At 38.9% G+C, this 13,429-nt stretch overlaps 1 protein-coding gene across 1 annotated transcript in view; it reads left to right on the top strand.

Moving 5' to 3' along the window:
* Positions 1 to 4,995, top strand: part of LOC115229705 (TPR and ankyrin repeat-containing protein 1-like) — a 73,031-nt gene extending 68,036 nt beyond the window's left edge. The window contains exons 14-15 of the mRNA XM_029800017.2: positions 1,381 to 3,702; positions 4,884 to 4,995. Coding sequence (XP_029655877.1) covers positions 1,381 to 3,702; positions 4,884 to 4,918 — 2,357 coding nt within the window. The 3' untranslated portion in view covers positions 4,919 to 4,995. The remainder of the gene's footprint in view (positions 1 to 1,380; positions 3,703 to 4,883) is intronic.
* The last annotated feature ends 8,434 nt before the right edge of the window (positions 4,996 to 13,429 follow it).

The following is a 13,429-nucleotide window of genomic DNA, read 5'->3' as shown; positions in this document are numbered from 1 at the left end:
GAGAGTGTAACTCAGCTGTTTGCAGAATGAAATCACATGTTTTCCTGATTTTACTAACAAGATTTGCTCTGAAATTTTCATTTAGATATGAACAGATTATTCCAGGCATCTTTGGGCAGTTTGGTAACATCAACATTTTTGGGCATGTACAGGTGGGGCATGGATGGGTTGGTAATGAAAGGTTCAGTGTCACAGCTTCACTACCTCTAAAGAAGCCGTGAAAAAGGCATTTTGAAGTTTGTTAAATGGTGAGGTTGTTTATTTTGAAGGTCATTTGTGGTGATTACTAGATGAGAAACAACAACAGTCCCTGTTGTGGGTAAGAATTCAACTGACCTCAGGTTGAGACAGCTATTCTAGTTTTTCACCAGTAATTAATGTCATGTGTAGAGAAGTAAGTCTATTTTGCAAGTAGACAACCAAATGACTGCTTGAATTTGGATTTGGATCTCTTAGCTGCTAATCCAGTACTCTACTCACTCAGCCATTATTACTTTCAGCCTTTGAACTGTTGCTTCTAAGATGAAAAACAATGAGCTTTGCCCGGCAAGATTGTTCTAATAATGTTCAGTTGTTCCTCAGTGATTTAGTTGATGAGGTGACATTCTTATGTTGGAAATAACTTATAGAAGTAGAGCTTCATGAACAAGGGAGCATCTAACAATTCTAATAAATCTAATATACTCGTTACAATCCACTTTTTTCTGCCGTCTCAAATAAGCCGTGCCATGGACTGTCAGTAAGTAACAGCGGCAAAAGGTGCCTTAGAGTCTTAGAGTTGAACCTTCACTTCGTTGGTCCTGCATTTCGCTTGGGTCTGTCTACCTGGAAGCTGTTGAGTATAACTCGTTGCCCTCTTCTTCTTCCTCCTCCTCCTCCACTTCATGGCTATTTTCAGTTGAGCTTCTCTCAGAGATTGGTGCAAGTTATTCGGCGTTGGTTTCTCTTTCTCCTCCCCACAACACAAATACAAAGCTTTATGACCTTTATTTAGATGTCTGTATGCTGTAGCGAAAGAAGGCATAGAAAGAACATGGACGTTGTCCTCCCTTTCTCGATTATTTTAAAACTGCTCAGGCACGCAAACACACACACACACTGTAGATTTGATGTGATTTGAAACAAAGATCAAAGTATGTCACTGATGTGAGAGCTGACCTATGGAATCTGTGTACAGCTAGGTGGACTTGGGCAGTTATAGTTGTCTTATCTATTGATACTGTTTAGAAAAAAATGACTTGAGACAAAACTGTTAACTCTTTGGTTGGATTTCCAAAAACCTATCAAACTGACCAGCTGTGATTGTCCTGCTTTATTAGATTCTAAAACAACTTATTTCAAAAATTCTGTTCTCTGATTTATGTTTTGTTTCTTCTGCAGGTTGTTTAGAAGCAGTTCAATTCTTCACAGATCTCGATCCTCATGATTTCTATAAGGAATCTTTTTGGAATGTTATCAAAGAAAGTTTTGCTTTAGTACATTTGCTGAAGAGTCATCTGCAAAGTTCAAACCTTGTGGTAAAATCATATTTACCATATTTTGGTCTCTCTTTCAAGGATGATTCTGTGTGGAAATCTCACACAACAGAACCATTGTGTTGCATATCTCTCATAGAATACAATATTTGTAATAGAATGTCTTATGCAAGTTTTACCTTTGATAAATTCAAATCGTGGCTGAATAAATACCTCAAATTTTGTATTCGAAAGTTATTCCAAATACTGTATCACAAGTTAACCATCCACATCATCATAAGTACACCCTGTCCATTTGAATCTGCAGAATTATGCCAGTCTTCAGAAACTTGTTGTTGTCATTTGGCAAATTTTTATGGAAGTCAGTTTTCTCAGAGTGAATATTTCTGCCGTTTTCAGGAGAAAAAATGCATGCATCTTCATGAATCCAGTACTTTACCTCGTTTTGATATTCGTGTAGTTATCTGTCAAATGCTTCTCACTATAAAGCTACAAGACGATTTTGAAGAGTTTAAATTCTTTGCAACTCATCTTTATAAAGCCCTGATTTCGAATTTAGATCAAGATACCCATTTGTCAGACGTCTTCCATCCAGACAATATAAATGCCTTAAAAATCTGTATTCGAAATCATTATAAAATGGTTTTTCAAAAGATGACTCTATTGGAAAAAGTACAGTCTTCAGATTTCTATTTTGAAGTAAATATTTTATTCAGCTGGCTAAATATTAGATATGATTTGAACAAACTCATGGAAGACATGTACCAACAAATTGGAAAAGAATCATTTCCAGACGTGCATATTGTAAACTCATCTTTGGTTTCTTCTGACAACAAATATATGTGCATATACCAACGGTTCTATGATTCTCTCTATTTTCTTTATGAAAGACATCAGCCATTTGAAGCTGTCATTCAATTTTCTAAATTTTGTGTTTTGTTTCTAAAAAAGAGAAAACGTATTCTGCCAGATTTGCACTGCCTCTTATTGTGGATTGAATTCTTTATGACAATAAGTTTCATGTTACTAATGAGACACTGCAAAATATCAGTGGTTCTATCTTCCTCTCATATTTCCTCAGTTGACATTATAGATATACTTCAATCAAGGTTTTCAGAAAAGCTTCAAGACATTTTAAATTCCAGTCGTATGTGGCTCAATTTGAAACTTCTAGAGGTACGTGTGGCCAAAATGGTCAGTTTGATTTTTAGTGACAACATTTTTAAGTGTTTACAAAAAGAAGATGTAAATTCAAGAAAACTTGCAAAGCGTGTTTTCATTTTGGGCCTTTGTTACATTCATTGTTTTTCTGAGCAGCCTTTTGAAAATATACCGGACCTCAAATTTTTAATGAAATGCGAAAATGTTGCAACTCTAGTTGAGGATCCTTTATTAAGAGTGAGAGATATATGCAGGCTGATAGCAGAAAACCAAGATGTAGCATGTAGGCTTATTAAAGCTACTGTAAAAGTTTTGATGCAGACCCCAGAATATGAAATCTCAAGATATTATTGGATGTTTAAAAATGGAAAACCATTAGGACTACAGTTGGTTTCTGATAAGCAATTGCCAATGTCGAGGCTTGAAATGGCTGACTCAAGCCCCACAGGTGTGTCTGAAATTGACTCTGAAATAACAGAAAAAATGGTTGAAGATTTAATAAGTAATGAGGAAAAAGATAAAAAGAATGATTCTGTGATGCAAACAAAAGCTGTTCAGGTGATTGAAAATGCTTACCTGAGATATAGAAATAAATTATTGAAGGAGCTGAGATCGTTGGAGATTCCAGCTAACTTACCTTTATTTAGTCCAAGTGAGAAATATTGCTCCGTGTGTGCAGTTTCTTTTTCTTCAAAACAATGGATCACTCCTTTTAAGATTAATGGAAACGACAGTTCTGATGAGAAAGAAACTTTATTTAAACACTTGAAGAAACCTGCTCATTCAGCAAAGATTTTGGAATTCAAAGCATTCTCAAAACTCTATGAAACTCGTTTTCTTCCTGTTAAAGAAAGAGCCAAAAATTATCTTGATTTAGATTTAGTTTCAGACAATGAAGAAATTACATTTTATTTCAATTTACTGAAATTAAAATTGCAAGAGTTTGATAAAAACCTGGATCAAATTTGCCAAAATGCAAACTGGACAGAAACTGAAAAACTGGAAACAATTGCTGGAAACATTGAACATTTTGCTGAGAAAATGAAGCAATTATACAAAAATTCAGGTGAGTGTCTCTTCTTTACTTGATAACATCAAAATACATTTGATTAGATTTTGGTAAGATATGTCCATTTGACATAACGTTACAGGATATATCAATTAGTATGAATAATTTGACTTATTTTCGTTATGTTTTCTGAAACGTCAAAGACTGATGTGATTGAGACGTATATTCTGTGGCTTTCATACTGGCCTTATTTTAGTTTGGTCCATTATATCATGTTATTTCATTATCTAGGATCAATCTGTCATCATTATCTCATGTTATTCCACATTTTATCTAATGTGTTCGTTAATTATTAAAAATTTTTTTTAAAAACCCATTAAATTGTAGGTGGTTGATTTCAAGGAAATTTGGCTGCTATTTCTAGCTGCTGTCGTGTCTATATCTAGATGCAGACAAAAGAGTTTGCCACAGTCTTGATGTGTCGACCACTTTTATGTGGAAGACATTTTTTCTGCTAAGTAAAGTTTGAGGCCCAGGTTCAGTTCTCAGCTACAGGTCATTCCTTTCACTGGCATTATTAATTCTACTTACAGAAAGATATTCATGGAGCAAATGGTAATTCCGCTTTTCTAACATTGTCAACAAGAATCTCCAAGTTTAGAGCAATATTAATATTTTTTCAGGCAGCATTGTTTGGTGTGGGGGTGATGTTTGGTCCATGTAAATGACAATGTTTAGCATTGCTCGTTGGCGCTAGAATGGGATTAGATAACCAAAAGGCTGACCAGTGATGGGTTTTGCTTAGATGATTCTCTAAATAGATTCTGTCACACTGTGTGGTACTTGCAGTGGCAGGTAGCAACAGCATCATCATCATTTGCAAAGGTTTTAGACAACAGAGCAACAGACAATGAAGTCTTGTGTTGCTTTATGTTCTGATCCAACAGCAATCAATTTTGTCTCATCTCATAAAGAATTCACATAATAAAATCAATTTATTTCCTTTTCCCTAAAATCTTCTCCTCGTTTTATCTTTCATTTGCTTCAGTCATCGGACTGTTGCCAGGCTGAGTCACTACCTTGAATGATATTATAAATTACTTGTCAAAATCATTTAGCTAAGTTTAAAAAATCAGAAAATTAATGAAAAATCAAAATTATAATTATTGGGAAGTAAAAGAAATCCAAAAAATTTTTCTCAATGCCTAAATTACATTTTTGTTTTAATTATTTTTCAGAACATCTAAAGCAGGATGTGAAGCATTTGATGTGAATAATTTTTTAGCTGAATTTGCACAGACCTGTGGTAATGCAGCTGAAGAATCATTTTGGAATATTGAAGAATGAAAACCATAGCATAATTATGTGAATGGGAAATATATCAGTAAACTGAGGAATATGTCTACCCACTCATCCATTCATCTGTCTGTCTGTTTGTCTCTATATATAACCAAGTTCCTGTCAATTGTTGGCAGTCAATATTCTCTGTTAAACAACCCTGCCACCAATTTAGGCTTTGTGCTTTAGGAGAGAAGCAACTTTCAAGGGATGTGAACTTGCAGATTACAAAAGGCATCATACTTGCAGTATTCAGTGTTCCTTATGCCATTGACTCGTCATAGTCCTCCAGGCTGCGACAGAGGAATTTAAGATGGGCTGCTCCTGGGAGTTCTTCGATGCTGATGGCCTTGTTCTTAGAGCCAAATCACTATCAGAACTAAAGGAGAAATTTTGGGTGTGGAAGCAAGGTCTAGAAGCAAAGGTCCTTAGAGTTAATCTAGCTACAACCAAAGTCCTAATAAGTAGGAAGGCAGACAAATCACAAATTCCTTCTGGTGAATGTCCCTGCTCAATCTGTAGGAAAGGTGTTGGTAGAAACTCCATAAGATGTACCCAGTGCAAGCTATGGACACATGAGAGGTGCAGTAATATCAGAGGAAGGTTAACAGGGAAAATAGTTTTTGCATGTGGAAGGTGCACAGGCGCAATTAATAGGAAAAATGTGCAGAAAATAGGCTCCATCAAATGCCAGGGGAGAAAACTGGAAGTAGTTGATAGCTTCTGTTACCTAGGTGACCAAGTCAGTAGTGGGGATGGATGCTTCAAGAGCATAGCTGCTAGAATAAGAATAGCCTGGGCAAAGTTCAGAGGGCTCCTACCTCTGCTGGTAACAAAGGGCCTCTCCCTCAGAGTGAAAGGCAGATTGTACAATGCCTGTGTGTGAACAGCCATGTTATATGGTAGTGAAACATGTAACTTCTGAGGACATGTGAAGGCTTGAAAGAAATGAAGCCAGTATGCTTTGCTGGATGTGCAGGGTCAGTGTGCATGTACAACAGAATGTTAGCATCTTGAGAGAAAAGTTGGGCATAAGAGGCATCGGATGTGGTGTGCAAGAGAGACAACTGCACTGGTATGGTCATGTGTTGCGTATGGATGAGGAAAGCTGTGTGAAGTGCTAATCTAACGGTGGAGGTAACCCTAACCCTAACCCTAACCTGTAGATGTGGTGAAGCATGGTCTTTGAATGGACTTCATGGAGGCAATGACAAGTGTCCAAGACCTTTGGTGACATGTTATGCGTGAGAAGATCCACCAAGCTGAGTGAAATCTCAGTCGTGGCCGATGCCAATGTCAGTGGCATGTAAAAAGCCCCACTTGAGCATTGGGCTTCATGAAGGCAGTGGCAGGTGACTGAGACCTGTCAAGCCATGTGGGATTACATTCATGTCTGATGCCAGTGTTTCGTAACCAGCACCCGTGCCGGTGGCATGTAAAATGCACCTACTTCGCTCTTGAAGTGGTTAGTGATAAAGAAGGCATCCAGCCGTAGAAACCACACCAAATCAGATTGGAACTTGGTGCAGCCTCTCTGCTTACTAATTGTCAGGTCAAACTGTCCAACCCATGCCAGCTTGGAAGACGGATGTTAAATGATAATGATACCTATCATCATCATGATGCTTTCCATGCTGGCATGGGTTGGATGGCTTGACAGGAACACCAAGCACCTGTGTATTTTATGTGGCACCAGCACCCACACCAATGGTATCTTGGTTTTAGGATCTCAATTCTGTTGTGGTGCTCAGGTCTTCTCAAGTACAGCAATGTACCACGTAGCTTCGTCCTCTCTCATCTCCTTTGTAAGGTTCAGCATTTTGAGGTTGGCCTCCAATACTTTGTCCCATGTCTTCCTCTGCATCACATGACCAGACCAGCACAGTCTCCTCCTCCCTCAATACACCAGTGCTCTGTTGCACATCATACCAGCTTCATTGCTCACACATGCATCGTACAACTTCGCCTTCGCTTGAACTTCATCCTATTCTTAATCTGGTTATTGTACTCTCTGTACAGCTTCCTCCACTGCTAATTAGATAGCAGAAATGATCTACAACTTCCAGAGTCCCCAGGGCATCTAAGGAAATCACTTTCCTCTCTATCTCTCATCCTCCACAGGCAAATACTATTTTGTCTGTTAACCTTCCTAATATTCCACAACACCTCTTGTGTGTCTGTAGCTTCCATTCAATACATTGAATGGAATTTCTGCCTGTGCATCAATCAGGACCATTTACCAGAAGGATGAAGGGTCCTGTCTGATTTCTTGTTTTCTCAGACCTTGGTCTTTGCTAAGTTGACTATTTTAAAACTCATTGATTTCAGGTTCTGTTTCCACACCTGGAATTTTTTTTTTAATTCTTCTACATATTCTGTTACAAGGGCAAAATCATCAGCATATAATCGTTCCCATGGGCTTCCAATGTTAAATTCCTCTGGAGGACAATGATAAATAGGAGGGGGCTAATGACTGACCCTTAGACACCTACCTGTACACTAAACTCATCACTCTTACCTTACTAACAGCATCCCTGTACATGGCCTCTTCTGCTTTCACAAGCCATTCGTCCATCCCTAGCTTCCTCTGAGACCACCATATCACAGACTTGAAGGCTTTCTCTAGAATAACAAATGTCAAGTGCAACAGCTTGTTCTTAGCTAAATACATGTCTTGCAGTTGCCTATGGAAACAGCATCTGTGAAGCTGCTTCCCAGACAAAGCATTTCATCTTCATTGTTTCTAATTAATTCGGTCCAGCCTCTACGACTACTTCTATCTAGAGCATCTCCTTTGTCCTTGTAGCAGCTGATGATGCTGCACCAGTCACTGAGGATTACACCTTTCTGAATTACCTGATTAACTATACGGTATCCAATTCTACCAGATACTAGAAAGAAATTATTATTTCAGGTGGCAAGCAGGTAGAATCGTTAGCACACCTGACAAAATGTTTAGTGGAATTTCTTCTGACTTCAACTTTGCCTTTCATCCTTTTGGGGTCCATAAAATAAGCATCAGTTGAGTTGTAGGGGGTCAATGCAATCCACTTAACCTCTCCCTCCAAAATTTCAGGTCCTATACCTTGTGGTATTCAGGTGGGTTTACTCTTTAACCTGTGACCTCAGCCATCCAAGAACTTTTGAACTGACCTTCATCATTCCTCACAAGCAGGCCAGTCTTTCCCTGTCCACTCCAATGACAATCCCCCTATGACCCTAACCCTTTTCCTGCTTATCCCTCTTCAGGTCCTGGTTTCTATCTTGTTGATTTCATCTTTCTTTTATATTTATACTTACTTTTATTATCTTTGCTAATTTCCTTCAATTCTGGTAAAAATCTTAAAAAAAAGTTTTTTTTTTAGCCCCAGACAGAAATGCAACTGAGAAGTGCCAGTTGTTTGCTCAGGGCGTTTGACGGGTGCAGACCTGTTACTACACAGCGTGAGATCTCTCAACCAGCAAAAAGGGGAAAATACTTTTTTATGAATAAAATTATAAAATGTAAACATGCTTCTTTTGTCATATTTGTTTATCCAAAAGAATTCACCTGTGGTGCAAATGGTAAAATTGCTTTCATCATTGGCTGCGTATTTTGAATTACATCTTCCAACATTATGATGGATCCCCGATCTCCCAGAAACCGCTGTTGAACTCCCTAAACACATTACCTCTGCCCCTTTGTCATTTGTCTAAGTTTCACTTATCAACATATGTATTTTGTGTATGAAATCCTAATTTGTTTATCCACATTACTGCCTCCATATCTGCTCACTTGGATTCCTCTCGACTCTCTCATCCATATATGCATGTACCCTTGTCTAGACCTCACAACGGTTATAAATGGACCTTCATCCTCCTCCTCCTCACACAAGTAATGCTGTTTGTTTCCAGCCTTTCATTTCGTTGCATCGAGACTGGTGACAGGAAGAACATGCAACTAGAAAATTTGCTTCAAAGGACTCCACCCGACACAGGGATGGTAAATAATCATAATATATATACACACAAGTTATTGGACAAACTGAAAAACACAGCACATTTAGCAAGGGCTGTTAAAACAAATATCTATACAAGGGCTTGCTGAAAAGTTCCTGGCTTTGGGTAAGAGAAAATAGAGGCAGATCAGTTATGATTTTTATTTAACACATTCCCCACTCAGTAGTCCTTCAATTTTCTAAACCCTGTAAAAAGAACTTGGAAGGTTGAGCCTTTCTTCAATGCTCTTAAAACCAGGAACTTTCATTTCCCATCCTTAATCATGTCACACTATTTTCAATCAGTACATGGGTCTCTTGTCCCCTATTCACATTGAACCCAGACAATTTTTTGTTCCAGGTGGACAAACCATGTTTTCACCTCTTCAGCAAGACACTTGCTTCTCTTCCTCCAGGCTGTACCCAGCTCAGTTGAGGGGGTCTTATTTTGTGAGGACTTGGCGACCCCACTGGTGCCACATAAAAAGTCCCCAGAGGACTGTTAAGAGGTATATCCAGCCCTAGAAACCATGCCAAAGCAGATGAGTGGGGCCCGGTGGAACCATCTGTTCTGGTCAAACCGTCCAGCCAATGCCAACATTGAAAGAGACGTTCAATGATTATATATACGTGATTTTATGTGAAAATAAGTGTTACGTTTTGAACCAGTTTCGTTTGGGTGACTGTGTAGGGCCATCAGCATTTTGCAAGACATACAACTGACCAAAGAAAATCTCAATTCAACTGTGTAATTACTGCTTAGCTTGCATAAATTACTATAGATACACACCTGTAATACATGTAAAGGAATACAACATCAAATATGAAGTACAATTTAATAAATAACGAGACAATATTTTAAATTTATTATTTATTTATTTTTGTTGTTTTTTTGTTTGTTTGTTGCATTAGTTGATAAGGATTGAAAATGCTTTCCCCAGAAATTACATAGAAATAATGGTGGCAATGAATAAAAATTGGTCTACATCCACACAAAGAACTGTACTATACTGTCTGACATACAATAGCAGAGGTTAAAATTTGTATGAAGAGAGAGAAAGAGAGATTAGAACCAGTGGAAGGATGAAGGTGAATAGATTTAGATGAATTGATTGGTGTGGTGGTGGTGATGGAGGGATAAAAATGATTTTAAACTGCCATATATAACCTACCTGGGTTTCAATGTAACTAGAAAACTCTCGGCATAGATGTGTGTGTGTGTTCGTGACTCAACAGCTTTAGTATTACAACCAAGATGAAATTGTGACATCATTGGTTTAAAACTTCTGAGAAGTGGTTTGGTCTGTTCCAAGTGGACACCATTTCCATCTCCTTGCCTTACTCTTCTGTATAACCACACTGCTGACAATGAAGTAAGAATAGAACCTGTTGTTTTGCCGGCCAGGCAGACTGAGGCAAGAAAACACCAGCCACGTCGTGCCCTCCCCCCGTCACACAGAGTAAAGGTTTGATCGAAGAGACCTGACAGTTTGCCATAGTTTCTTTAAAATACTGAGTTATAAAATAAAATTCCAGCTTTAAGACCAAATTGAACACAAACTTAGAAAATATTAAATGATCCTTACTTGTAATACTAAGCACGAGGCCATATGGAGCCATCCTGGCCAGATTTTAAAAGGTAACTTTAATAAGAATAATGAACCTTGCACATTTCTAATCCTCTCCCATCAGAAATAAAATAGATTCTACACATGTGATCAGTCAACAAATATAATCACACACGTGCACATTTATTAGTAGGTAGGAGAGATGCATCAGAAAAGAGAACTGAAAACGAAAGCCAAACGCAAAAGGTTTCATTCTTGCATAAATAATATATATATAGGAAACTTGGTAAAAAAAAAAAAAAAAAGTTCTTTAAATTTTAAGTTTAGAAAGAAAAAGGTTGACAAGAAAGTAAGTGATGGAGGGGGGGACCAGAAGACAACAAAAATAACCAATGCTTCACCCCTGCCTAAGCCAATAGGTAATTGTTAAGCTTTTAGAGGCAGTTTTATAGCTGAAGTGATGTTTTAGTTTCCAGTAGGTAAATCAGCCTGGGACCCAGAGGCAAGGAGCGCCACCAATGCCCTTCCCATCTCACTTACAAAACAACATTTACAGGGTGCATTCAAAAAATATCTGATTTTATATTTTCTTGCCAAAATCGTTTGGGTGGGAGGTGATGCCACCCTTCTGGCACGTTTGTGAAAATCTTTCTGCTGGCTCCGGTCGTTATGTCCTGATTACAGGTGTGGTGCAAACACATCAAGTTTTAAGAAAAGCTCAGTGATACTCAAGCTCAAACCATCCACAAGATTCAACAGGCCCTTGGTGCTGATGCCATGGGCAAAACTCAGATCAAGAAACGGCACAACTTCATTGGACAAGTCTGCACCTCAGTGGAGAGTGAGGTACGCTTGGGCAGGCTATTCTGAAATGAAGGGGGCCAATTGAGAAGTTTCAGTGAATAGTCATGGAACACCACTGTGTAACAATCCAGGAAATTACGCATCAAGTGGAAACAAGCACAGGATCAGTACATTCCATATTAATGGAGGATTTGTGCACATGGAAATATAAAGTCAGATCCATTTTGAACACACCTTGTAATCCAAGCTTTCCTGGTCACAAACACACGTTTAACAGGCTCCTTACTTGGCACCATGTGACCTCTGGTTCTTCCCCAACTGAAAGCGGAGGGATTTAAGTGGCAGAACTGCAGAGAGAAGAGTGTGAACTCCCAAGGAGGGGGGGGGGGGTTTATTTTGAAGGGGATCAAATAAAATTTGTCCAATGTACCAAATTGTTTTTCTTATACCTAAAGGTTGGATACTTTTTGAACACATCTTGTAGATCTTTTTACTCGTGTCATCAGGCTGTGGTCATGCTGGGGCACTGCTTTGAAGAAGTTCAGTTGAATGAATTGATCCCAGTACTTATTCTATCAGTCTCTTTTGCTGAATCGCTAAGTTATAGGGATGTAAACACACCAACACTTGCTAAGCAATAGAAGGGGACAAACACTGGTGAAACTAGAGTAAAAGACATTTGCCCAAGGTGCCACGGAGTGGGACTGAACCTGAAACCATGTGGTTGGGAAGCAAACTTCTTAACCACACAGGCAGTTGTTCTACCATGCCCTGCTTGGCTCCTAACAGTGGTCAGGTGAACGAAGTGGGGGTGTTTGCCACAGCAGAACCAGACTGGGGCTTCACTTCATCGATGAGCCCCACCCACCTCCCTGGGCAACCAAAAGACAAAGTTGACACCAAGTAGGAAACTGTATTCAGAATGTTATGTAAAGTGTGCACCACTCCATTATGCCCACCACCACTGCTACTTAGGCCATCAATTTTGTTTATATTTGTTTAAATCAACAATTGCCCACTGTATTACTGGTCCTTCAACGGTGCCTGGAAAGGGAACTGAACCCTGCAAGGCATTTAAAGCCAGAAATGGGTGATGAGGGGCTGGTTCATTAAATAGACCCTGGAAGGGCAAAAAGGTTGACCTAGCGACAAACTGAACTCAGAATACAAAGAGTCTGGAATAAATGTCCAAATTTTGGCACCAAGCCCTAGAGGGTGAGGTCAATTACATCGACCCCAGCATTCAACTGGTACTTATCTTTTTTTATCAACCCTGAAAGGATGAAAGGCCAAGTTGACTGTGGCAGAATTTGAACTCAGATCGTTAAGAGATGGATGAAATGCAACTAAGCATGTTGTGTCCGCATGCTAATGATTCTAGCAGCCGGCCACCGTTAATAATAATAATAACAATGGTTTATTACATAAGTAGGTTGATAAAAAAACAACTTTGCTTCATTTGAAAGGAGAAAACTGAGAATGCGTTGTTACAAGTGTTTTGTCTTTTCACAGAAATTAATATAAATGGAATAAAAGCCAGCTTGTTGTAAGCTGACATCTAAAAGTCTCTATTAATTATCATACAATCACCATCAATGTTTTATGCAAGTCTGAAGCGAAATTAAACTCTCTGCAGCCGTGGCGGCGGCTGATAACACAAATGAAAGCATTCAGGTTAGAAACTGGAGCTGGCACAAAGGAGGAAGTGGGGATATCTAAAACACAGGGATCAATATATTGTCAGAAGGATTCAGAGAATTAAAACATCAAACCAGCAGCCCCACCTCATTCTGCAATGCATCATGGGTACTTCACACCAAACCATATCTTGACCTCACGTCCACAGAAGCCCCCCCCCCCCCGACCCAATAATCGGTTTCTCACACAGGGGCAACAGAAATGATACGCTAGGATACACATGCCCCCTCCTATCAATAGTATCAACTAGGAATTGAAACCATGCCCAAAAGATCCAGTTTACCAAGACTAATGGCTATTGGAGATGTCCCAGTAAGCACGGAATCAAGAAAGGTAAGACTTGGTCAAGCAGATACAAACTCAAAGAGTGAGGGCGGGGGGGAAGAATTTGTGTTCAAT

Source organism: Octopus sinensis, unplaced genomic scaffold (assembly GCF_006345805.1).
Source record: "Octopus sinensis unplaced genomic scaffold, ASM634580v1 Contig13618, whole genome shotgun sequence".
NCBI classification, from domain to species: domain Eukaryota; kingdom Metazoa; phylum Mollusca; class Cephalopoda; order Octopoda; family Octopodidae; genus Octopus; species Octopus sinensis.
The sequence above is the reverse complement of the archived record's forward strand: the minus strand, read 5'-3'. Positions and strand labels throughout refer to the sequence as shown.